The sequence below is a fragment of the Python bivittatus genome, unplaced genomic scaffold (genome assembly GCF_059951505.1).
Source record: "Python bivittatus isolate LINGU-HERP-01145 unplaced genomic scaffold, Pbiv_v1 ctg000310_np1212, whole genome shotgun sequence".
Lineage (NCBI taxonomy): Eukaryota > Metazoa > Chordata > Lepidosauria > Squamata > Pythonidae > Python > Python bivittatus.
In genome coordinates, this window is record NW_028277054.1 from 8,298,123 (window position 1) to 8,325,308 (window position 27,186).

General features: G+C 43.6%; 1 protein-coding gene across 1 annotated transcript in view; it reads right to left on the reverse strand.

The window, feature by feature from the left end:
* Positions 1-300: 300 nt before the first annotated feature.
* Positions 301-27,186, reverse strand: part of NPHS1 (NPHS1 adhesion molecule, nephrin) — a 32,617-nt gene continuing 5,731 nt past the window's right edge. Inside the window, exons 6-29 of the mRNA XM_088140190.1 lie at positions 26,157-26,278; positions 24,755-24,926; positions 24,220-24,377; positions 23,851-23,992; positions 23,619-23,743; positions 21,959-22,048; positions 21,252-21,423; positions 19,729-19,858; positions 18,548-18,720; positions 17,770-17,910; positions 16,120-16,260; positions 15,233-15,348; positions 13,993-14,164; positions 13,628-13,784; positions 10,354-10,505; positions 10,138-10,249; positions 9,277-9,458; positions 7,671-7,727; positions 7,063-7,185; positions 6,854-6,878; positions 4,810-4,900; positions 2,487-2,589; positions 2,218-2,360; positions 301-955 (exon numbers count right to left, since the gene is read on the reverse strand). Of these exons, the coding sequence (XP_087996316.1) occupies positions 827-955; positions 2,218-2,360; positions 2,487-2,589; positions 4,810-4,900; positions 6,854-6,878; positions 7,063-7,185; positions 7,671-7,727; positions 9,277-9,458; positions 10,138-10,249; positions 10,354-10,505; positions 13,628-13,784; positions 13,993-14,164; positions 15,233-15,348; positions 16,120-16,260; positions 17,770-17,910; positions 18,548-18,720; positions 19,729-19,858; positions 21,252-21,423; positions 21,959-22,048; positions 23,619-23,743; positions 23,851-23,992; positions 24,220-24,377; positions 24,755-24,926; positions 26,157-26,278 (3,128 nt within the window). The 3' untranslated portion in view covers positions 301-826. The remainder of the gene's footprint in view (positions 956-2,217; positions 2,361-2,486; positions 2,590-4,809; positions 4,901-6,853; positions 6,879-7,062; positions 7,186-7,670; positions 7,728-9,276; positions 9,459-10,137; positions 10,250-10,353; positions 10,506-13,627; positions 13,785-13,992; positions 14,165-15,232; positions 15,349-16,119; positions 16,261-17,769; positions 17,911-18,547; positions 18,721-19,728; positions 19,859-21,251; positions 21,424-21,958; positions 22,049-23,618; positions 23,744-23,850; positions 23,993-24,219; positions 24,378-24,754; positions 24,927-26,156; positions 26,279-27,186) is intronic.

Below are 27,186 nucleotides of genomic sequence, written 5' to 3' on the forward strand. Positions count from 1 at the left end.
GATGAAAGCTTGCAAGACTAGATACTTGAACAGGGGAGAGATCAAGCCGGCTGTACTACAGAGCATATGCTGTTGGAGTGGAAATGTGCTAACGGTGGTAATAAAAAAGCATCCTTTTTTCACCCTCTTCACTTGACTCTGGTTCATGGTGTCTTATCTATCCCCAGTACAAAATGTGTGAGCCAGGTCTGGTCTGCCTTTGGCTTATTTATATTTTATTGATTTGTTGCATTTTGAACCTAGCTTTTTAGCCAAAAGACACTCCAAGCAGCTGAGTGGTGGAAACGTCCTTGCCCCGAGGCTTAGACTATAAAGGACAACACACACAAGCAAGGCAAGAAGGAGGTTGGGGACAAAACTCAAGGATAAGTAGCAATTCTTAAAGTTGCCATTTTTATTAAGCCCGGATGAGATTAACACAGTTCAACTAGCCGTGGAAAGTGACAGCTGGGGAGAATCCAAGGCATCTGATCCCCATTGGGAATGCTCGCCCTTGGCTGGTTTGCCAAACACACTAGACTCAGTTAATATGAGGTTAGATCATTTGTGGTTCAGACATCGGCCACTGTGTTAGCAGTTAGTCAAAATGAGGCTGTCACGTTATCTTTTATTTGTTGAGTACAGCATGTTTTTTTAACCCCAGCAACTGTGTTTTGCTAACCCAGGCTTAGCTATATTATGATCCCTTCAAAAGACTGCACACTAGATATAGCTTCTCTATATTGATAAGAAGGAAATGAAGGATAAAATGAAGGAACTAAGACTTAAGTTATCAGGAGACAACGCAATCCTGGATGGTGGGTCAGAGAAACACAAAGTAGGTTACTTAGACTAGCTCCCCTTGTTGTTCAAAAGGCAGCTGTATATCCAGGGGCAGATAGTGTGCTCCAGAGTCATACATTTGTGCTGTCTTTGCAGAGGCATCTGGCCATCTTCCAATCCCTTGATAGGCATGCTAAACACAAGGAATCAGATCTGGTAAGATTCCATGTTATTTTTAAAGTATTAAGACAGAGGGGAGGACAGAGCTATCCATCAATAGAACTTCATTGGTAGAGCAACCTACTGTACCTTTGATCAGTAACCACAGAGGACAACACAACAGGACTATCTCAGAAATCACCACCAGGGTAAGACTTCCAAGAAGACGTCCAATATTCCACTCATTAAAATGATCAAGAAGGCCTTCAAATGCTACAGATCAAGACCATATTTTGAAGAAACTACATTCAGCCATTTGATCCTCTAACCCTAATTTCTAATTCAAAATCTAATTTTGAAATACTCCTCTCCCACCCTTTGTTTTGAAGGAAAAACAATTATACCACCAAAGTCCATCCATTTTATTGCTGAAATTTGCTGGCATGATTTCAAGATGCTGGAGGGGCGTGTCAAACACAGACCACTGGTCTTCCTGAGTTAAACTCTTAAATAATGGAAAGTCTGCTACCCATAGGGCTTTGTTTCTTGGAACTGGGAAAGGCAGCTGGGTTCCATCTGAAATCAGTCTTGGGGAAGAGGGCATGGCTTAAGGGTTGGGCTCATGCTCTGTGTGCCCCATCATTGGCATTTGGATTTAAAAAAAAAAAAACTGCATGGCAGGTGCAGTGTTAAAGACCTCTGCTAGAGAAGTTGGAGAATCACTGCTAATTAGCCCTTGTTCCCAACCAGACATCTTGCAGATGTGTTGGACTTCAGTTTCTAGATTTCCCAACAACATGGTCAGTTCTTATGGGGATATCTAGAAACGGTCAACATTTGGTGGGTACTAGATCAGGGACAGGCTGGAATAAAAAATATTGGGCTACAGGGATCAATGGTTTGACCATATATAAGGCATTTTCTGTGGGCTGTGCTCACCAAACATGCCTGGCCTGGTTAATGAATAAACCCACTTGCTGGGCTTATGGAATATATTGAAGCATAAACTGACCATATGGGCTGAGTGTGGCTAAAAGAGTAAGCCCCCCAGAATTAACCAAGGTTAACAGTAATCAAGCTTGGCATGTTAAGTGAATGCACCTGCTAACTGAACTAGTCACATGGATACTATGAACACAGGGAACGAATTCTTAAGTGCATGTCGATGGAGGTAGGAATAAGGGAATGCAGGAAACCCTTGGTGGGTGAGTTAAAAATCCCTCTGCTGCAATTTGAAAAGGAAACAGAAATAAATGGTTTCACATGTGCCTGCACACGCCCTGTCAAGGTACTCACTGCATATTCGTTGATCCATGGTTCATCGTTAGTGTTCCATTCATCATATAGTGATCCCATTTCCTCATATCTCCTAGGGCCTCTTACTTCTTCGTATTCATGGAGCTCTGGAGAGTCAATCCAAGGGAGTGAGATGTTGGGGTCTGCAATAGCAAGGGAAGTTCTCCTTCAGGCAACAGGTTTTGCCCTCAAAGCATTCAAAGGATGATGTGGAGCTAGGACTGGAACAGGGTGGAGAGGAGGGGGAGGATGTATCAGCTATTACGTACCTGTGACACTAGTATCTGCCTCACTGTCAACCTGATGACCCATCTGAAACCAAGTGTGAGTGGTGGCTGTAGACACAGTGGCTGATGTCTTGGTAGAACTGCCCTGGAGGGAGACCCAACCAACTATGTCAGGGGCAAGGAAAAATCTGCCCTTGAAGACCATTCAGAAACTACAGCTAGTCCAGAATGTGGCAGCATGAGGAGTGATGGACAACCTGCCCTATGCCCATGTAACACCCTGTTACACGATCTGCCCTGGTTGCCAGTCGGCTTCTGGGTTCAATTCCATATGCTGGTTATTATCTATAAAGCCTTATATGGCATAGGAAGTAGCTATTTGAGGGTCTGCCTGTCTCCTGTAGTGCCAGCCCATCCTTACATTCTCACAGAGACAGTTGATTAAGCAATACCACCTAGGAGGACCCAGGAAGTGAGCCTTCTCCATCACAGCTGCTACCCTTTGGAACAGCAACCCCCCAGAGACTTGTACAGCCCCCACCTTTAAGCAATCTTAAAACGTTTTTCCCCAGGCCTTGAATGGGCCCCCTTTGAGTTGGGGAGAATGTGTTTGGAAATTATGTTGCCCCTCAGAAGTTGGTTGCTTTTTTTAAGATATTGTTGTTCTCATAACTTGTGATGCTGCCCTGAATCCATGGAGCTGGGCAGCCTAGAAAATCTATCTATCTATCTATGGTATCCATCCATCCATCCAACATGCGTACATCTGAACTCTGCCCATCACCCCTTCCAGGAGAGCTTAACTACAATTTCCAGCCCTTCACCTTCTAATAGAGAAACTCTAATTTTTTTTCTAACAAGGGATTGATAAATAAGATCCTTTCAAATTGGCTGACATTCTCAAAATGTCAGGATGATGTCCTCTAGTTTTAACAGATGATCAAATGTCGAGGACCTGTCACTGTACCAAATCTTTTCTGCTAATAAGAAACAGAAGCAGATCTGCATAAGGTTTCCAAACAGAGGAAGAAAGAATTCTCTAGTCAGCAGAGTTCTCCTGGGGACTTTTTTATGGTTTTCCCAAGTTCTTTTGCACCATAACACCCACTCTCCAAAACTGTAACAATATATTCTTAAGTTGCATTATGATAGAGGCAAAGTCAATCAGTTAGATGATCTTCTCCAACTGACATAATTTCCAATAGAGGTGAATATGTGTAGCTCAGGGTTCAGTTGTGGAATCCTTGGGGTTCTCTGAGCTTGGTTCTTCCAAGGGCACGGCAGAATGTACCCTATTTCCAAAGGATGCAATCTTGACATTGAGTGGAGGAACCAAATGAGTAAAACCAGCTGCCTTGACTTAATTTTTTTTTTTTTTTTGTCTGCGCTCAGTCATTGCTGACCCTGCAATGACTGCTTGGACGAGTCCTTGCAGTTTTCAAGGCAATCGTTTTTCGGAAGTGGTTTGCCAGAGCCTCCTTCCTAGAGCAGAGCCCAGCTGGCGAGCGCAGGAGGCGGGGTTTCCGTTGCTTCACGCCCTTTTCGGGCGCGCGCAGTTTTTCGCACTTACCGGCAACTGCTCCCAACTCCTTTTTGCAAGGCGCCGCCAGCATTTTTCCTCCCACCAGAGTGAGAGTACCCATTTGTCTACTCCCATGAGTTTTCAACCTGTTGGGTTGACAGGAACTAGGGAGGAAACAGGAGCTCACCCTGTTTAACGCGAAGGCTGGACTCGAACCGCTGAAGCGTCAACCATTTCTGGCCGGCAACTTTCAGCGTCATTAAGCCGCTGCGCCACCGCGTCCCCCTTGACTTAAATTTAACTTGACTTAAATAATAAACTTAACTCGACTTAAATTGAGCCAGTTTGGTCTAGCGGTTAAGGCTCCAGGCTAGAAAGCAGGAGGTGGTGAGTTCTAGTCCCACCTTAGGTACGAAAGCCAGCTGGGTGACTTTGGGCCAGTCCCTCTCTCTCAGCCCAACTCACCTCACAGGGTTGTTGTGGTGGGGAAAATAGGAGGAGGAAGGAGCATTAAGTATATTCACTGCCTTGAGTTATTTATAAAAATAATAAAGGAGGGATTTTAAAAAATATTTTTAAAAATTCCTTGGAAGGAAAAAGCAAATTCCAAAAACTTTGGGGAATAAAAAAGAGAGAAGTTTTTTTTTCTCTACTAAGTAGGTTTCGTTCCCCACCCCCCCACCCCACCCATACACACCATCCAATTCCTCTGCATTCTGAAAATGGTATTATGTTCTCCGCTTCTTAAGGTACAAAACAGTTGTTCTTCTTCCTTGTTTGGCAATCATTGTGGTCACTCAGAGGCTGCACCCACAATCCCCACGACCAGATGGATGCACTTACCTCTGAACTGTGCCCCTCCAGCTGTGCTGGTTGCCCACCAACTTTCAGCCATCTGCTCATGGTGTAGCTGTTCCCAAATCGCACCTTTCCCCTGTAATGACACCACCACTCTGGGTTATAGTACAGTGATGAATTTATGAGGTGTTTCTCAGTGACCCAAGGAAGTTGCCCTCACACCTCCAAGACTTACAACGTCAACTTTTCAAATTATTTAAATACTTCAAAACATTAGACCAGTGTTTCTCAACCTTGGCAGCTTTCAGATGTGTGGACTCCAACTCCCAGAATTCCCCAGCCAGCCTGGCTGGCTGGGGAATTCTGGGAGTTGGAGTCCACACATCTGAAAGCTGTCAAGGTTGAGAAACACTACATTAGACACATCAATATGAAAAACAAGGAGAAAAAAAAACATAGTTTTATTTAAAAAGCAGATGTATTATGTTTAGAATCACGGGAATGCATTCATATATTCCAAAAATTTCTTACCAGCCTGCCTAAAACTAATGTAAGAATGTGCCAGTATAATATCCTTGGGGAGAGAATTTCAAGATTGGGGTAACACTATTATCTGAACATCAGCAGATGCAGAAGAACCTTCAGAGTGAAACTTAACTATGGGCAATTTATGTTAAAAGGGCAGGTGTTTAGGTACTTTGCCCCAAATCATATGGATGGATGGATGAATGGATGGACAGCCTGCTTTTCTATTGAAAGTAATTCTAAAGTGAGATAAATAAAACAAATCCCCCAAACTATACAAAATTATAGGTTAATGCCACAAAATACAATCCTGATAATAACAACCCAAACACACTACATACACAACGGTATGAATTCAATCAAAGCATTCAACAATCAGCTAGGTCTTCAATTGATCATGAAAGCTATCTAAATTCAAAATTACAGTGGTACCTCGGGATACGAACTTAATCCATTCCATGGCTCTGGGCGTATCCCGAGTTGGTCGTAACCCGAAGGAAATTTCCTCATAGGGTTCAATGTAAATCCGGTTAATCCGTTCCGCCCTCCGCCCGAATTTGGTCGCAACCCGAGGCAATTTCCCATAAGGTTCAATGTAATTACCGTTAATCCGTTCTGGCGTCCACGGACCACGCGTCGGGCGGGAAAGCGGCCGGGCGCGGCGTGGTGCGGCGCGAAAACGGCCCGGCGCGGCGCGGCAACGGCCCGGCACGGTGCGAAAACGGCCCGGTGCGAAAACGGCCCAGCGCGGCGCAGTGCGGCGCGAAAACAGCCCGGCGCGGCTCGAAAACGGCCGCGGACCACGCGGCAGGGCCGGAAAAACAGCCGCGGACCACGTGGCACGGGCGGAAAAATGGCCGCGGACCACGTGGCACAGGCAGAAAATGGCCGCGGACCACGTGTCACGGGCGGAAAATGGCCACGGACCACGTGTCACGGTGGAAAATGGCCGCCGATCCGGTTCGTACCCCGAGGCGGAGTTCGCAAACCGAGGTAAATTTTTGGGGCCGGAGCTGGTCGTAGCCCGAAAAATTCGCAAGCAGAGGTGTTCGTATCCCGAGGTACCACTGTATAATGGAAAGAGAGGGAATTCCATGTTCGGGACCCTCTCGCTACAGAGCAACTGACAGATCACCTCATTTTAATTGCCAAGCAAGTACATAAAGGACAAGGTCAAGGTGCTCCACCAGATATACAGATCTCAAGTCTTACAGGCTTTATCAATCAGTGCAAACATCTTGATTTTCACTTGGTAATGTGAAGACAGCCAGGGCATGTCTTTCAAACTGAGCCCAGAAACTGCCCGCAGCAAGTACAACTGATGACAAACTAGTATAATATAGTCAACAAATTGATGGCCAAAAGCAAATTGGTCGCTGTTTCTAAACAGCCTTGTGACCTGATTTCTCCAGGAAGGGTGATCTCATGCACCAATCAAAGCCGGACAAAGATATTTCTGGCTACAGTAGCCAACTGATCCTCTAAGAGCAACTTTGGGCCCGAGTATACCCAAGTTATACACTTAATCACATGCGTCTTGCCCTCTTGTCCAGTTTAGGCTCACCTGGTTGATCCTTCAATCCCATCTCCTGTCAGGAGAAAAACAAGCAAAAGAAGAGTTATACCAAACAGAAGCGATGAAGGGATTTCTTCATCAATGTGGAATGAGCATTTTTCTAGTGAGACAAAGAATGCAGACCAGATTGTTGGAATTTCCCCTGACCAGTTGACCAGTGACCTATTTATAAGTGATGGATCTATTCACATGCTTACCTTTGGGCACTTGGGCTCTTTTTCTGAAGATTAGGCAGCCAAGCAAAAACAAGTTAGAAACTATCAGAAGCCCTCCTAGACCACCGAGGAGCCCCACAAGGGGAAGTGGCAATATGGAACTTTCTAGAGAAAGAAAGATTTAAAAAGTGAAAGTCGATAGAAAAGGCTTTCTCCCCCAACTCATTTTTGCCACAAATAAGAGAAGAACCCATATCAGCTCCTTATTGTCATAGAATTGCAATGTGGCAGGGTTGGAAGAGACCATGGAAATCACTTGGTCCAACTTCCTGCTCAGTGCAGGATTTCACTACTATAGAACCTACACACACATTTTAAATACAACTTTAATTCCTTATTATATCACTCACAAATATTGTGGGCATCCATAAGTAATGATGATCAACTGATCAAATAGAGTAGCATGATAGCTTTGGTGTTTTTTGACAATACAAAATCAAGTGTTCACAGCATGAAAAGAAGCATCAACAGCTCCTAAGGTCTCCATTTTAATCTAATAGCAGGGACTAATAAAAATAGTGGCCACCTTAGCCAAGATACCATGACCATATTTGTCATAACAAAGCAGGATTTAATTAGGACTGGATCACCTGGTTCAGGTGAGAATGGGATCTCCGGTTCTCTGTCAGTTGGTGTCTCCATTCTCTCTGGAAGGAAATATGGAAAATTATAACAGCATATTATTCAAATTCTAATAACATCAGATAGCTGACAAGTCGCCTAATTAATGGATGGGGCCCAAGGATGCCATGTTTCTCAGTACTTTTTTTTTTTTTTTTTTTAGTTTTGCTTCACTTTTTTCACTTCGTTATACAAAGGCTCAGAAAGCATAAGCAGATTCCTGTGCTTTTAGGGGAAATGAACAAAAACTACAAGGAACATCCACCAATTACTGAACAAAGTGGAATTTTTTCATGAACTTTTCAATATTGTGAAAACATATATAGCCTCTTCCTCAATGTGACATATGTAGTGCTCCCTCTTATTTTTCCCTACAAGAATAACCCTGTGAAATAAGTTGAATTGAGCAAGAGTGACTGGCCCATGGACCATAGTCACTCAGTGAGCTTCCATGGCCGAGTGTGAACTAGAACCTGGATTTCCCCACTCCTAGTCAAGGACTTTACCATTACACTACATGGGCTCTTGGGTTCAGAGGGAGACACTGGTCCAAAGTCACCCAGGGAGCTTATGTGGATGAGAGTGACTAGAAACTGGGTCTCTCTATTGCCACTCCAACAATACTTTCATCATTCCACCATCCTGACTGTCTTGAGTATTTTGTTTAATCCAGATATGATTCCATAGATGGATTTTCTACCTTATTTATTCTACTCTTCATGTGCCTCTCCCTTCTTCTAAAGGGAGTAGTATATGTGTAGTATACTTATTTTCTTCCTTATTTACTATTATTATTTTATTTTATTTTATTTTATCTTTTAAATTTATCCCTGCCCATCTCCCCGCAATGGGGGCCTCTGGGCAGCTCACAACTCATTAAAAACAATAAATAAATATACAGTTAAAAACCTATACACACAATTACTAAAAAAGAAGGAAAGAGGAGGCCGATGGTTCAGAGCAGCAAACGCCAGGCCTCTAAGGGGCTAGCCAACCCCACACTTGATGTCTTCCCTCCCCACCTCAGGCCAGATGGCAGAGCCAGGTTTTCAAATCCCTCCGGAAGGCTAGGAGTGAGGGGTCCAATTATTTATTATCTTTACAACCAGCCTATCAGATATGCTAAGCTGTGAGACTAGCTGGCTCAAGCTCCTTTTGTGAAGTTCATAGCTGACAGAACTTCAGATCTGGATCTCTATGGTCCATGTCCAGCACTACATCTACTATAAAATACTGCCTTTTTGCTCCTTAAAATCCAACCAACCCCTCATGCTCCTGTGCTGGGCCCTGCCCTTGCTCCTGTAATGATATGTGGGAATGATATTGGGAGACAGGAGGAAGAGCTGCAGACTAGACAACTGTCATGCAAAAGATGTCTCAGCCCATAGAAGGAGGGTGGGTGGGAAGCATTTCAAAAGGGACCCTCCCTAGTTTTCCAGAGAGTAAAAGGAGAGGAGGGGAGAAATACTTTTAGATTTGCAAGATTCTGTTAATATAAACATACAATAAAGATAGAGCTAGGATTCATTGTTGTGTTCTTGTCTGGACTACCTCAATGGGCTAACATCTCCATACCTTCTGTGGTGATGCTCAGCCCTGCACCCCCATCAGCAAAATCACTCTCTCCAAGAGCATTCCGTGCATTAACAGAGACATTATAGGGGGTGTTTGGCTGCAGGCCGGTCAACGTAAACGTTGGAGACTGTGGTGGAAAGACATCCACGTACAGAAAGCTGGGAGCCCCCGGCCAATGATATCTGAATGAAAGTAAGCAGAGACAAAGGCTACTGAGAAGAGCAAATTCACTGAATACATAATGTGTGACATGAAGGGGCATTAGGCCCACATTGCCTAATCCATGTATATCTTGGAAGCATGAATAATTTTTGAATATGGGTTATTGTAATGTATAAACTCCATCTCTGTTTCTATTCTATACCTACATTGACTCTTTTTCTAATTGCTGTTCCCAACGGTTTCCCCTACATTTCTAGTCTACATGCATCACTTGAAGGCAAGGACATTTCAGTATTTTTTTCATATATTTCACGTATAGGCCGTCCAACTCCAAAGCAACTCTGGGTAGGATTACAGCTAGAAAATATATATATGATGGACCAGAAGAACAAGATACCAAAACAGATCAAATCAAAATAGAACCAAACAAACCAAAACAGAAAGGGGCTTCAAGGTCACCTGGCTGGGGGAATTCTGGGAGTTGAAGTCCACACACCTTAATGATGCTGAGGTTGACAAACACTCCACTAGGAAGTCTTGACAGCTGTTTTCAGATTTCTTAAGAACTGCAACTCAACCAGGTGATAATCTCACCATAGCAGTTCCCAAGACTTCCTATAGGGAACCATGAGTGTTGCACTGATTTAAAGCACCTTTCCCTGTGATGATAGATGGGACTTTTATCTCCACGAGTCCTACCTGACACGAAAGCTTTGCTGGAGCCCTCCATCAAAACCTGGGATCCACTCCAATGCCAGCCAATTATGAGCTACACCGACAACCTTGAACCCTGTTGGTGGGTCAGGACGACCTGGCAAGAAACCATCAAAGTAGCTCAGATTAATTCAGAAGGGACAAGGATCTTTTGACCTTCAACTTCACTGGATGCACATCCAGGTTCCAGCCGTTCCTTACTAGTGCTAAGTAGCTGAATGTCAAGGGCATCTGTGCCCAGGTCATTGTTGGCCGTGCAGGTGAAGATGGCATAGTCCTGCATTGCGCTCACATTGGCAATGGTTAAGGTGCTGGTGTGCAAAGAATCCTCATAGCTTGTCACCACAGCATACCTGGGAGAAGATAATACCAAGAGATTATGTCAGAAGAGTGGTACAGCTCAGTCTTCATCAGATATTTGACAAATGAAATGGCAGAGGGAAGCTGAGGATGTGTTTTACTCCCGTCATCCTTTCGTCCCCAAGCTGGATAAAGGCTGCCTATTCCCCAAATCAACTTTTCCAAGGAAGTCCAGAGAGTCAGTTTGGTGTAGTGGCTCAGGGGCTGGGCTAGAAAACAGGAGACCTGAGTTCTCATCCCCCATTAGACACGAAAGCGGGCTGGGTGACTTTGAGCCAGTCGCTTTCTTGCAGCCCAGTCCGCCTCATGGAGTGTGGTCGTGGGGAAAATAGAGGTCAGGAGCATTAAGTACGCTGCTTTGAGTTGTATAAAACGACCTAATAAAAATGAATGGGAGTCACATCTTACACTTAAGAACCAGCTCAACTGGGGGGGGGCATAAATTATGGCCACTCCCCAGCTTCAAAGGCCATGCCTCCCACACAAATTTGCAATGGTGCTATTATGGTTTATTAAAAAACTCAACTCAGCTCAGCTCAACTAAAGCAAGGATGTGTTTGCCTTCTGCTCCCATTTCCAACCTTGTGCTCTCCCCCAAACAGCCTGAAATTGGTATTTGAGGGGCTGGGTCTGATCCACTATTTGGCTCTTATGGGAACAATGGCCTATGAGAGCAAACCATGCCCATCATCGCCCTTATCTCCACCCCCATCCGAAAATGGCTAGCTGTTGCTACTTCTCGGAGGCAGAAGAGTTATGTTCCTAGGTTGTTCCTGCCGTAACAGCTCAGGTCTACCACCAAGAACAAAACTTGGCTTACGACTCTGGTTTGTTCAGAACAGACCAAGCCAAAGGTCTTAATTACATGCCGCTTTAACCAATCCAAGGATATAATCCTCAGTATTCATTTAGTCATTCTGCAGGCAAGAGAAACCCAACTGAGTCTTATCTTTTAGAGCAAAGAAGAAAGCAAAGAGCCAGAAAGGGTGTGGGAACCACTGCCACTACCAGGATCCTGCCTGTTGCTAGGGCAGAGTGGAGAAAGCTGCATGGAGCTTATGGTGCCCATAAAGATCTCCTCATCTGTGGGCAATGCATGGAAGAAGATGCCAACTTCTCCACCCATATTGTCAAGAAAGAGCCTAGGGCTGCTTTGAGAACAGCCAAGCAGCAATGACTCTAAATAGTAGGACAATTATGACAGTGCATTTCTAATGTATTTGTTTATTCATTTATTCATCCATTCAATTTATATCGCCACCCATCTCACATATGTGACTCTGGGTGGCTCATACCATTACAAATAAAAAAATAAATAGTTACAAATAGACTTGTAACTATTTGTAACTAAAGTGTAACCTTCTTTTTAAAAAGTTAAATTATATAAAGTTCAAAGACATCTAAGCTTCTAAAAAATATTTCAGAATTTCTAAAGAAAAAGAAACATCCTATCATTGTTTGTTCATACTACCAGTAATCATTCATATGCCGCTCGGAGGCATAAATATGTGCCCAATCTTGACTAATATCAAAAAACTAAGCAATGTCAATTTTGGTGAGCATTTGGGTGAGAGATCACCAAGAAGTCCCAAGTTGGTAGGCTAGACTGGGAAGTAAAAGGAAATCCCAGAAGGTAATGTCAAATGACTTCCTTAAAAGAAGTCATATGAATGTCTCCTTGACTCAGAGGAGACTTTCCCTTTTTAATTTTCTATCATTTAAAGCCTATAGAACCAGCCAAATTATTGTTTCCAGGGGAAGGAATATGTTTCCTTGAAAAGGGAGAGGAGAGGAGAGGAGAGGAGAGGAGAGGAGAGGGGAGGGGAGGGGAGGGGAGGGGAGAGGAGAGGAGAGGAGAGGAGAGGAGAGGAGAGGAGAGGAGAGGAGAGGAGAGGAGAGGAGAGGAAAGGAAAGGAAAGGAAAGGAAAGGAAAGGAAAGGAAAGGAAAGGAAGGGAAGAAGGGGACATAAAAAGAAGGAAGAGCGGGAGGAAATAAATATTTTTTAAATATCATATGTATTCTTATGTGTGATTTATGACATTTAAATATAGCAAATTCACCATACTAATTTGCTCCATTCCCCATTCTTCTCCTGGCGATAAAAATGCATTTGTAGCATTTCTCCAATTCAACTGGAACTAAACTGGATCCAAATGAATGCCAAACTGATTATCAGACTTCGGCTGGCTTAGGTTGGACCCCAGCCACACCAGAACCACTTTCAAGTTACAAATTTAATTCCAGCTGGAACTGAACAGAATATTGTAAACGTTCAACTCCGGCGAGATGCTTAATCTCCCCGTTTGCCCAGAAAGGAGTTAAGCCCTTGCAAGCTGAGTGCAAATGTTTGAGGATGTCTGGAAGCAGCAGCCAACTTGTTTCAACACTGCCCTTTTTCCAAGGCACAGAAACTTAATTTAGGGGAGGGAGACAGGAGATGCAGCAAAGATTTACAGGGTTGCTTACTTATGTATAAATTCCTGCCCTTACAGCATATCTGAAATCAAGCAATATTTGACTGGCGAAAACATAATAAAAAATGAATTGGACAATAACACAGGTACTTGATACAAACCACCATGACCCCAAAAATGATGAAACATGCATGCCAACAGCCTTTCAGAGTTATGTCCCAATGTCAGATGCAAGGGCATAAGTTATGAGCTTTGCATTGTGACACTGCAACGCACATTTGGTCATTGGTCTCCCCTTGCCCTGTCACCTGCAGACTTCTATAGGCAGTAACCAAAATGAAGCTGAGAAGGAAGCAAGAGATAGGGCTTCAGAATCCAGCTGCTACAGGTTGACCCCAATAAAATTCACTGCTGAGATACTGATGGTCTCAACAGGTAGTAGCACCTGGGCAATCTCCTCTGGGCTCAGAAGCTAAGCAGGGTCAAGCCTGATTAGTACTTGGATGGGAGAGCAGAACACCATGCCTGGATTGTAGACTAGATTAGAAGTTAAGAAAATATCCTGGAAGAACCATGTACATACTGTCATTGTTCCACAGCAATCTGTGGAACATGCAGTCCATGCAGTCACCAAGAATCAAACTCAACTCAAGGACATCTTTATTATTTTACTATCTCACATCCTGATGGGGAATCTCACCTGGGGCTCTGGAGATCAAGGGAGACCCCATTCTTGGCCCAACTGAAGTGCACACCGGGCACACCCTGAGCACTGCACTGAAGCACAGCTTGGCTTCTTCCATCACCAGAAGCTGCCACTTTCCTCTGCCCAGGGCCCTTAATGATTTCTGGTGGGTCTAGAGTAGAAAAGAGATGTGTGGTTAAAGTTGTGTTGCATTTGTAAGCTGCTGGGCTGAAAAGAGAAGCAACAAAAGGGGTGACTTCAAGGGGTTCAGAGAAATATTCCAGGGATGGGTGACGAGCAATTATGAAAAGGAAAACATAGGATTTTAAAGGAGCCTTTGAGTCTAGGAAATATTGAAGGTTGACTAGCGGAATACGTACATCGCACAATCAAACGGGCACTGCTCCGTGCTGCTGGGGCAATGCCATTGTCTACTTGGCACTCATAAAGCCCAGCATGAGTTCGTTGGGCTCCCTGGACCCGCAGGCTGCCCACCAGTCCATCAGACAATAGTTCAATGCCCAGATCTTCCAGGCTGCGCTCCAAATCGCCCTGTACAAGGTGCCAGAATAAGAGGGGGACTGTATTAAGCCATACAACCAGCAACTGGAGACTCTTTCCATAGGAATTATCCTTTAGCTACTACAACCCATCAAACACTGTCTATATTCACACAACGTACTTAACCATCAATGCAACATATTAGCTGTATTCACATAAGACATAATGCCCAAAGCAGTAAAGCATATGAGACTTAAGGTGGTGACCTGGTTCATACAACATGTTAACATAATGCCTGAACCACAAACAATCCATTCCCATTGCAGACTAGCCTAATGTGTTGTCTGAACCCAACCCTTAGACTGCCATTAACAAGAATGAGATGGTCATAGAGTTTCCACTCATGTTTGTTTAGGTAACAGCCTGATCTAGGAACAGGCTGTTCACTTTTGATTACTTAGGAGCTACCTTTATCACAGACTTCCTCCAGTCCATCAGCCCAGCCCACTGGCTTTTCCACAGAGCATGCCTCACCTCTGCTTGTATATGTGTGGCTTTCCTCCTACCGTCTGTTTGTCTTTGGCACCACTTACCACTGGCCCATAGCTCCTGGAAGATTACCCCAAGAACCTCTTGGGCTGAAAAACAATCCCCAAGCCTTATTTACATTTATGTATTGAGGAAAGCAGAGCAAACCACCAACCACATAATGTCAGTCTCTAAAGACGCATCATCTCCTGCAGAACAGCCTCATAATCTTGGAGCAATGCAAGATTCCTGCCAGCCAGTTAAATGCAAAACTCATTCATATGCTTTTTTATGTCCAGCTCACCCCAGTACATGCAGCGTGTCTGATTGTTGGGAGCGACATTACAAAAGCCGTTAAAGAAAGTATTTTTTAGTTGTCAGTGGCCGTTAAAGAACCATTATTAGCCATCAAGTTGTAAAGGAGGTTGGAGAAAAGGTCATCTCACTTGGCATGGCCACATCACATCAGTTTAATTGGAAAAAGAAAACTTCCCCTGCTGGCACCACTACAGAGTTAGCATAAAAAATCAATACCAAGTCTTCCCCTGCTCTAAATCTCTTATATCCCCTGGTTTAGCCCTAGATCTTTACCAGCCACCTCCACTGGAACTTCGGTGTAGGGTTGGCATCAGCCTGGCACATAATTTCAGCTGTGCCCTCCAGGTCCACGTAAGTTGGATCTGCAATGCTGCGGATAGATGGTGAATCTGTTCATAAAAAAAAAGCACAGCTCTGTTCACACAGTTGTCTAGTCAAGCTCGGTTCAAGATTTGACAGTTGCATTTCTACAACATACTGAGCTCTCCATTAATTTTAACTTTGGTTGGAGGTGTGCATGTGGGAGTGTGATGCTTAGCGTATTATGCAAAGTAATTCATTTTTATATTTAATTAAATATTAATTTTATCTATCTTATCATTAATTAATTATTAATTAATTACATATAGAAGTAAATAGTTTATATTTAAATAACAAATTTAGTTGTTTTAGCTATGTCACACACACCAGACCTACACCTGAGAAATCTGAAGGGAGAAAGATGGTGACCAAGCACTGGCCCCAAGATGTGATGTTGCTAAATCATAGGGTGGGAAGGGACCTTGAAGGTCTCCTACTCCAACCCCCTGCCCAGTGCAGGAATCCTCATAACACAGTATAACAGGCCAGTTGATTACACAGACCAGCTTAGAAGAAACTGTAAAGAATTTTTTTAAAAAGAGTAGGGTGCGCCCTGGTATCATTGCAAGAAAGAGAACTCCATCCTTCTTCAATCTGAGTCCTTCAAGACATTTTGGAGTAAAATTCCCATAATCCCTGGCCACTAGCCATTATGGCTGGGCCTAATGGAAGTTGGCCCAACACATCTGGATGGAGCCAGCTTGGAAAAGGCTGGGTTAAACCAACCCTTTCTTCTGTTGAGTCTATATAGATGAGTGGAGTCAGGATATATACAGTATTCCTCCCAATCTGTTACTTACAGTGCACTTCCAAGGTGATGGTTCTTTCATTTCGTCCTTCTGCATTCTCACAGTGTATCTCATATTTGCCAGCATCAGCTCGAGTCACATTCCAGATCTCCAGAGATCCACCATCCCGCAAGTGGTACCGTGGGGAACCCTCTATGACAGACTCAGAGACAATCCATCTCAAGTCAAGCTCCACAAAGAAACAAGCACTTGGAGCACCAGGACAGGGAGGAAGGGATTTCATGGGTCAAGCCAACCATGATCAATGATTCACGATGTTCAAAAGTTCTTCTGCATCAGAAGTGCTTTGCCCCTATCTCTCACTCCAGTGAGGGGTTCCCCTGCCATGAGTTCTAAAGTTCAGGATCCCTCTTAGCTTGCACCCTGCAAATCTCCATCTTTTGTTTTCACTGACTGTGAAGAACTTAGGGACAGGAGCAAGAAAATCTAAGAGGGACAAACCCGCCATTTAATACTCTTACATTCACAGTCCTCTATGGCAAAAGTGCACAACGGACACCTCAGGACCCCTTCAGGTCTCCAAAAGTTGGCCACCAGGAAGAACAAATATAAAATACAGGAACAGTACACCTGCATCGAATTAGTGTAATATAATTGTGATTCAGTTGAGATACAAATTATATTAAATCAAGTTTAGATTTCACCCTGTCATATCTAGTTGTTTGCCCCAGCCCAGCATATTTTTTTGAGTTGTGGCCCCCAAAAGCTGTTAACAGTCCTATTCTATTATCTTGGCTCCTCCTGAATGTTCTACCTTCCCATCTTGATTTATCCCTGCTGATCACTTTCTTTCTTCCTGTCCACCATTTATCTTGACTGTGTCAAGGCCCACTGGTTCTTTTTCAATGGCTCCACCCTTACACCAGATTCTTTTTTCTTTTCCTTCCAATCCTTTCAAAATGCTTGACACAGACTTTTCATCTTCATTCCCTACTGGAATTAAATCAAGGCTGACATAAACAGAACTAAAAGCTTATTCTTCCCATTTATTCTTGTTCCCATCATCGTCTTCTCCCTCTGTGGTCTTCCAGGAAGTCAAACTAGACAGGACATCAAATGCAGCTTTGCAATTAACATGCCCATTTTTAAAAAGTAAAAAGCAGGTATATAGGAAATAGGGGTTGATTATTTTATGGAGTGCAGCAGGTAGAGGACGTATCATCCAGAGAAAAAATTGATCCTTGGAAATTACTGATTCTACTGGAAGGAAAAACTCCATGATTATGGAAGCAGCTGCTTCCCAATTCAAAAACACAGCTTCAGGAAAGAGGTTTTCCTTTAGATCATAAGAAGAAAGGGTTAAATTCCCCCTTCCCAGTCAACTATAAGATGGTTGTGATCTTGCATGCACAGGCTGTGTTGGTGCTTTGCTATATGCCAGCTATATGCAAATATCCCTTTAATATGCCATCAGTTTGGCCCTTAATTTATTTATCAATCAATCAATCAAATCAATCACATTTATGTATAGCCATTCTGGCATGAGGACATTTTGTCTTATTTTATAACTCACACACTTTAACAATGACTTTCTCCTCCTCATTCAACCCTTAACTCCGCTTTATGCTACACTAAGCCCTACCCTACCCTACCCCAGTCCCAGTTCTCTGAACTTCATCCTAAGACTTTTGTGAGACCCACCTGTTAAGACCACCTCTCCAAGGAAGCTCCAGCGATAGGTAATCTCAGGAGGGCTGGCAGAAACCAAAAGGGGTAACTGGGCAGACCCATGCTCCACAGCTTGCACTAGGAGAGTCTGCTCAGGGGAGAATTCTGGAGGAACTGTGTGAAAGAACAGAAGTCACATTTTTGGAGGACAGCCCATGGATGTTTAGAGCCAGGATTGCAAACTGAGACATTCCCCTTTCTGGGTCATTTGCCTATATACTAGATCTGTCCAGCCAAGAATAACATCTATTCCCCTGCCCACAGAAGTCAAGTTCAAATCATCTTAGGCACAAGAGGATGATTTGCCATTGCTTTCTTCCAGGATATTTTCCTAACTTCACAGTCTTCACAGCCTATAACCCTGGAATTTCCTGGAAATCTTCCATCCATCTACTATCCAAGTAATCAAGCATAATTTCTAGACAATGGAACATCAGTGTCCACAACAAAGGCTGCAGGGCTATTAGACCCATCACACTGAATATCAGATATACGTGACAAGTGCCACCTACTTTCCAGGTGGTATCTGGCTCACCGAATGATCCAAAGGAACACACTACAAATCTATTATTGAATCACTTATAGTATTAATCTGCCTGGATGGGACACTTTTTAGATCATTTATAGGGAAGGACTGCCTAAAGCAAATAAATTGAACCAAAATTTCAAAACGTTCATTTTCAGGGCTAAACTTCCAACAACTTTTCTTCAGATACTGTAAATAGAAGTTACAGGAAGCTTTCATACTTACATAGGACAGTAAGCTGGTAGAAGGTATTCACGCCTTCAGAGAGTTCAGGGCTGTAGGCATGGCATTCCACCCTTTTTCCATGATCTGCAGATGACACTATCAGAGTCACCCTTTCTGATGTGGAGAAGCCTCCATATTCTGCTTTCTTTTGCCCTAAATTAATGCCATTCAGCCTGAAGGAGAGAGAGCATGAAGATTATCTCAGCCGAACTTATTGTTTCTGGCAGAGTCAAAGGATGAACCTCTATATTCAGAGACAGTCTATCAACATAGCCCAGCTGCAGGGGATGGACAAGAGGCAAGATCTGATGCCTTTATAGCCCCAGTTGCAAGTTCTCTGACAGGCCTGTATCATGCTGCTGTCAGAAACAGAAAGCAGGATCGAATGAAGTTTTTGGACTGATTCAGCTGTCCAGTTCTTATGCTGACATTACAGCTAAGCCTGGGGAAGTCAGAAGCTTGTTGGGTCAGGACTGAGAACTGGTGGAAATACAAAGTGACAGCTGAGGAGTGTTTCCGTATTAGTTATTTACAGCAAAGATTATCTTCCTTCTCCTTCTTTTGTTGTTCTGATGACATTGTGGGAAGACACATGACCCAGATGGGTCCACAGTATCCAGGAAGCTTTTGGCATATTTGAGGGATCCTCAAATCTTAATCCGAGAGGGAGGGAAAAGCTTTCCCTCTAAAAACCAACCTTCTTCTTAATATGACAGGAGAGATTTCTGATTTGATGCAACCAGGGGAGTCTGTAGGGTATGGTCAAGAAAGTTAGGAGGGCAGCCGCGATGATGCAGTCAAAGCTCCATCTGTACAACACACATAAAAAACAGGCAGAGCTTCAATCACACCAATGCAGCTGCCCTATTTTTTTTTATTATTTTTTTTTACCTACCCTGCAGACACCTCTGGATGCAAAATTAAACTTGGGGCTCCACATGTTATACAATAGTCTCATTGGTTCAGGAAAAAAGCCCCAAACCCAGTGAACTGATGCTGTTGGAAGAACTCAGAAGGAACAGCATTCAGCTGCTATGCCTGAATTAAGCCATTCAGGCTTAATACTTGGCAGTCTTGGCTTAATTCTAGCCAGTCTTGGCAGAAAGAGGCAAAGCCTACAAAGAGAGGCAGAGAACCATCCATGAAGCTTGGAGAAGATGGTCACGGGAAGAGTTACTTACCTTTTTCCATCTTTGAGCCAAGCGAGACTAGCAGGAGGGTTGCTGCTGCCCGATTTGCAGGTCAGCGTCACCGACTGGCCACGTCTCACCTTTCCATCTGCCACTGTAATTGTCGCATGCAGAGGTGGGACTATGGAAAGAAAATTTCGAATTTGCATTATCGCCTCCTTCTCATTAGTTTCGCATTCAACTCCTATTTCTCCACTTACACTGCACGGCACAACTCTTGGGGACAAAACATTCAGGGGGAAAGAAAATGCAGTGATTGATATTTCTGGCTGATATTTCTCACCCGTGTCTTTGCATCCGGAAAAACAGCATGGAGAAAGAAAGGTTCTGTCATTTAGTTTTCTTCATAACATGCTAGTTTTCAATCCAGACCAGCCTGCTCCCTCTGGTCTCACTACAGATCTGCATCTCTAGGTGTGTTTTTTTAATACATTGAACTACAAACTACCCAACCTCAATTTTGCCTAGTACCATGTTTTTCAAACTTGGCAACTTTAAGATGTGTGGACTTGAACTCCCAGAATGCCCCAGCCACCATGGATCTTGCCAAGGTCAGCTACAGTCTGTCTCCTGCCAGCAGCTCACATCATCTTCTAGACCAGCGTTTCTCAACCTTGGCAACTTTAAGATGTGTGGACTTGAACTCCTAGAATTCCCCAGCCAGCATGCTGGCTGGGGAATTCTGGGAGTTCAAGTCCACACATCTTAAAGTTGCCAAGTATGAAAAACAGCCATCCAGTATGTTGTGAAATTCTGCCCATGAGGCTAGTTCCTGGTTAAATGTCTTTTGCTGTCAAGCCCCATGCAGCTGGACAAGATCAAGGAAGAATAGCATAGACCTTAGTAAGATGTCTTTATGCTAGAATCAGGAGTAAATACATAATATTGGAAAGTGCAAGAGAAACCAACCCTTGTTTATATTAAGTTCATTATGGTGGAGTCTCTTTGAAAGATTTGAAACATTTCTTCCCAGGTCTCCTGCCCCCTGGGCTAAGTTACCATTTATGGGATAAAAGCCGGAAAATTAGGTTGAGTCAGTCATCTGTTAATGAACAGTACAAATGTTATGCAAACCTAGTCATCTACTTTTCCCCATCTTGCATTTTGTTAGAGAGATCTAAATCCCAAGCCATGATTTTCAGGGTTTAACTGGGGAAGGGTTCAAAAATATGATCCCACCACCACCATATATTCTGAATGGTACAGTCTTTGGAAGATTGCACCATTCTTTTTAAAAAATGCAGATTGGACTATTCTACCCCACTAATATCTATCTATATGCTGTTTATCTATCTATATGTAGTAGCATAAACAGGGAACAAATCCCACACTCGCTCACACTGATGATGTTATCTAGTCAGGTAATGAAATGTCTGCAAGTAAACAGCCAAACTCAAAGAGCTCCATATCTATCCATCCATCCATCCATCCCTTTCTCTCTCTCTTCCATTCTGTCCATTCTGTATAAGTGTGTGCGTGTGTGTGCGTGCACACTGTGCTCAGTTGCGACTTACACTGAACCAGTAAACTAGTATATGCAGTGAGTGCTGGAGTCCTGGGAGGACCAGTGGCATTGCAACGGTAGGTTGCCATGTTGTCACTGGGAGTAGTAGTCAAGACCAACTCCTTGGAAACAATATTCCCAGATGAGGCTGAAGATGTTCCTTCCCTTACTAATTTGATATCCTGTGGAAGCAATGCATATTATAGTAAGCATAGTGGAAAGACAGCACTCAAGACACTCTTCAGCTGGCTCTCAGCTAGCTCAGAGCAAATAAATCCACACTGAGAAAAGGAAGAAAGAACCTTCTGCAGGGACAAGGATAAGAGGAATATTCCTTGATCTATCCAGTATAATGTCACATCATTTTCAGGAGCTGACCCCTTAAGAGCTCTGGTTCGGAATAGGCTTCCCATTGACGATACTGTGCATATAATAACCAAAGTTATTCTGGACAGCAGAGATATGAAAATCTCAGTTATAGAACTGGAAAGCTGTCAATAGTTTGAGAATGCTGGGCTCATATTCAAACTCTGCATGATTGGAGGCAACAAAGGAATAAAAAAAAAATGCACGGAAGTCACAGGAAACAATCAAAAGAGGTTTCTTAGCAAGGATGGGCCCTGACCCCCCAGACAGCCATCCAGGACACAGGGGCCCCTTCAAAACTGCCTTTTCTCTCCAACCTTGGCTAAGCACATCCCCAGATTTTTCACTCACTTGCTTGCCCAGGCAAGACTTCGAAAGTCCGCTCTGGTGAGAAGAGGGCTGTTGCTGTACACGTATTCCTCCAGCAAGTGTGCACGTCACCTTCAAATACAAAAGTAACCTTGGTTTAGGAAAACTAAGTATGTTTGGCTATGCTAATGCAAAAATTATCTCCAGAGAAGGTAGACTGGTGGGCCCTACCTTAAACTCTGACCTTCAATCAAGCCATACTTAAATCATTGATAAAGCTTAGATTGCTGGAGGTGGGAGGGGCTGGCCAAACAGTTATAGAACCCTTTCCCAGCATGCAGTTTATTTTCTTCTGCTAGAACTTTTTATCTAAGTCTGGCTCAAAGAAAAGTGCCTGCAGGAGGAACTGATAATAGGAAATAAGCTTCGGGCAAGGGAAAGTTTGCAACTTTCACTCATGGCCCTCTTTAAAATCAAGCACTCAGCTTTGCCTTAGACTGATTAGAGCTGACCTGAAATGTAAGAAGTGGGTCAATAATTGTCATTCTAGGTCTGACCTGGAGTACTTTACAGCAGATGGATTATCCAATCAATTCTGGAATGGAACAGCACACAAGCATCACGTTAAGCCTTGGTTTGCTTCAAGCATGACTTGTTGAATGAGCAGAGACGTTCATTGCTCATTGGTCTAAACCAGTGTTTTTCAAACTTGGCAACTGTAAGATGTGTGGACTTCAACTCCAGCATGCTGGCTGGGGAATTCTGGGAGCTGAAGCCCACACATCTTTAAGTTGCCAAGTGTGAAAAACACTGGAATAAACTATAAACCATGGGTGAAGGCTTTCACGGCCGGAATAGGATGGCTGGTATGGGTCTTCCAGGCTGTGTGGCCATGTTCTGGAAGTTTTGTTTCCTAACGTTTTGCCAGCATCTGTGACCGGCATCTTCAGAGGGCAGGAGCACAGACAGAGAGAACTGTGTTCCTGTCCTCTGAAGATGCCGGTCACAGATGCTGGCGAAACATTAGGAAACAAAACTTCCAGAACACGGCCACACAGCCCAGAAGACCCACACCAGCCATTATAAACCATGGCTTACATAAAGCAGTGGCTGAGTATTGTACAACCTGAAAACCAGAGAGGATCACACAAGGCAAAGATAGTTTCTCCAGGAAAGAGTTGCAACTTTTGGCAATGGGGATGATTTGCTTATAGAAATGGATTTTTGAGGCAAAACGTGAGCTAGAGTAGCAGCAGTTTTCCTCCTTTTTGTTGATGGGATCTGCTACCCTGTCATCAACAGCTTTTGCACTCATGGATGTAAGCCAAAGGTTAGTTGTAGGCACCACAGCAGCTATGATATTCCCCAAATGACAAAGGTGGGATTTCAGAACTTAAAATTCATTTCATTTGTTTTTTAAACAAATGAAAAGACCAGAATCTTGTAGATCAGCCAGATCTCATGAGATTTGGCTATTCTGACTTGAAATCTTGGGAGATTTTAAGTAAGAATGCCAAAATCTTGCAAGAGTTGGCAGTTTGTCTGAAATTATGGTGAGAGAGAGGCTATAGATACAAGGAATCCTTGGTGCAGACACCAAGAGGTTAAGATAGAGGGGGAGGGATCTTGGTACCTTCACTAAGGACACTTGCAGTGGTCTCATGGACCACTAAGGAGAAGAGGAGGTTAAAGTTCTTCTTACCTTGTACCAGTCAAGACGAGGCAAAGGGTTCCCACCACTGGCAAAACAAATGAGTTTGATTTCAGTGCCAGCTCGAAAATGTGTCTCTGGTGGTGGCACATCAACCCAGATTTTCTGAGGTGGATCTGGGAAAAAAAATAGGAAGGAAGGAAAACCAATTAGCAGGAAGAAGGGAGGCTTAAAACAGAACACAACCTTGCTGCTGCCTGTATGTTCCCATCCCTATCCTCACATGTTACTCTGAGGGTGACAGAAGCAGTTCTGGTGTACATGATGGCTTCATTGAAGGCCTCACAGATCAGGGGCAGACCGTTGTCCTCTCGATATGCCACATATGTCAGATTAGATACAGTGACCATTCCTCCATACTCTGCCTGTAAGAGGAAGGCAAACTTTACTCAGTGATTATTATTTGCCAAGAAGGGGGGAAATGTATCTATGTAGCCAGTTTGCTATTTGAGGGCCTTTTCCTCCACGGACCAAACCAACACTCTCCATGAACATCCCAGTGTCCAGGAAAAATTGGTCTCCTGGTGAGTCAGATTTGCCAAGGGAATCATGCCACTTCCTCAAGGTCCTCCAGCCTTTTGATCTTGCCTACCTCTAAAATGGTGACTTCAGTAGCATTGATCTCCCTCCATCCCAGCCACCAGCGTAGCATCACAGGTGGATTGCTTGTGGAGGTGGAACAGGCCAGGGAGAGCTCTCTGTTTTCTTGAGTGCTGCTGGAGCCTATGATTTTCACCTGTTCAGGGGGAACTGCCATTCAGAAATATTTGAGGGAGAGAAAGAAAGAGATCAGTTGTCCTGGGAGAGACTTCCCAACCCTCCCCCACATCACGGAATGGACATTTTCAGAATGCCCACTATATCTTTCTCTCCTACAAAAAGAACAGCTGTTGCTTTTAAAATGAACGTTAGGGCACGTGGCCTCAGAATGCATCTCTCTCCTTTTTTGAAAGGCCACAGTTATAGGATTGTCTAATACATCTAGGAACCACCTAATCTGTGCAGAAACAAGAAATGGAAGAAGAAATGGAGAGATCAGCTATAGAAAGTAACTGGAGAAAAAGCCTTAGACACAAGCATGGGGAGAAGAAGGAACGGCATTGCAAAAGAAGCTGGTCGACACTCACAGACAACTTTCAGAACAATGCTGGACTGCAAGGGCAGAGATAAAACTTGGTTCAGGGCTTGACAGCTCACTATAGCCATGTTGTCTTCTGGTGTGATTTTCATGCTCAGGGCACTTCGGGACAATTGGTTGGCATCATCTGTCTCCCAGTTCCTGGAGATGACTTCATCATTCTGAAAGGCAGAAGACCCCAGCTGAGATGCCCAGCAAGACACCCAGCTCAAGGGTGGAGGCTGGCCAATCAGGGAGCCTAGAAGTAACAGCTCAGGGGATTGTGGGTCCTACTTTACAAGGGACACTCCATAATATGAAAGCATCCTCTGTTTGAAGAGCTGTCCAGTCCAGGCCCACCAAACATAGTTTATACATGGCCAGCAAACAGATAATCAGTGGGTCTTTCTCCCATGACAGTGAGAAATATTGACTTCTATTTACATTAATTTATCTATATACATTTGCACATGTAAATGTTATGCAAACTAGTGTTGTTTCTTTCTTTAATGATATGTAAATGCAACACTCTACAGAAGGAGAGGGCAAGGAAATTGAAAGGCATTTTCCCTTCCCCTCTGTTGTATCTCTGCCTAAGTGCAGAGAGAGGGCAGATGAAGCAGCTGCAGAACCAGACAGAGGAGAAGAGGGTCAGCAGCCCCTAGAAGCAGTGGTCCCCCTGGCACAAGGTGGATGCCCCACTCCCTTGAATTATTCCCCCCTGGGTGAATTTCCCAACGGATGAAATGTGCCCCAAATGACTAGGTTTGCAAGACATATTTAAGTGAATCAATTAAAGACTTAGCCTATCGTGAGAATGCAAATGTGGTTAAGATCAGTTTTATCACTGGATAGCATTTGGCATAAAAGGAGAACCCGGAGAAATGTAGTGTATGAACCTAGTAGGATTCAACACGCAAATGCACAGAATGGACTAAGGAATGAAACAAGTTAAGCACATTTTATGAGCCCAGTCACTGAGTCAAAAAACCATAAACTGGAGACATTAGAAAGGAGGCTTCGTAATAAGCAACAACTTAAACCATTTGTAGACTAGTTATAGGCAGGTAATCAAACCTAGCTGCAAGACAACAACCATATTGGTTAACTCAACAACCAGGTTAAACATTTTATGCAAATCTAGCCAGACCCTAAGGATCTTAACTACACCTGATAAATTTTAATTGTATTCCATTAAATAAAAATATTCTAACTCAGGCATATTTTTGATGTGAACACAGTGAAGCAAGTAGGTAACAAATTCTTGCAACAACCACCAAAAAAACCACATATTTGTCATTATTGCGCCCTCTCTCGCTGGGCCCCACCCCAGAATTCCAGGCTGAGGAGTTTATTCACAGAGCACCCCATAAATAAAAAACTAAATATTGTACTAAGCTTCTTCTGCTCACCTTCAGCCACTGCAGCGTAGCAAGAGGATTCCCACTTGGAGAAATGCAGGTCAGTTTTAGTTCCTCCTTATTTTTTACTACAGGTCCAACGTAGCCCTTGATTACAGGCAGCTGAGGTGGGACTATCAAAAAGAACCAAAATCAGTTTAGGTCCAGGGAGGTTGCAGTAAGCTTTTGGAAGTTCTTAGCATCTTGCCCAGCTGCGTGATACACCTTATAATTTCCTCCCAAAGCTTTATCTGTATTCCAGGGATGAGGAAACTTTCATCCATTAGAAGTTGCTGAATTACAACTCCTAGCATTCTTAACCATCATCCAGGCTGCCTCAGGCTTTTTAGAAGTGTAGTTCAGCATCTCCTGGAGGGCAGCAGGTTCCCCATCCAAGTGGGACCAACTGTTAACGTATTGTGTTGTTCTGTAAATAGAATCAATATAAATGTTGAATTTCAAGGTTTGTTGGGAACCTGGAGATCTGCTCTAGTGCACTGGTAGGATATTTACTAATGAATTTACAACATCAAAAATAACAATATAAAAGTTTGATGGGATGGGAGAGTTAGCTGAAGCTCTGAACAGCAGACACTGATCCACATACCAAATTATATACTCCCACCTCCAGTCATAAAAGCCCCTGCTCGAGCAGTTTGCAAGCTTTTCAAACAGGGGTGGGCAGCATATAAATCACATGCAGCCCCTGAGCATATTTTTATAGAGTCTCGGGCCTTCCAGGATCAAGCCACCTAAATAGAGTAGCAAATTCCTAGCACAACCATCACCACAAATTCAATAGAAAATATGTAACTCAGGGTTGAACTACTGAGTTGCAGGTGTTCTCTGAGCTTGGTTATGGTCTTGCAGATGTTTCATTACCAGGCTAGATAACATCATCAGTGGAGGGACTGATGATGGGACCTTGCCTGGTAATAAAATATGTGCAAGACCACAACCAAGCTCAGAGAGCACCAAGAACTCAGCACATCAACCCAATTTCCTACCAAGTTTGGCAGCAGAAAGAAAAAGAAAAGCAGGT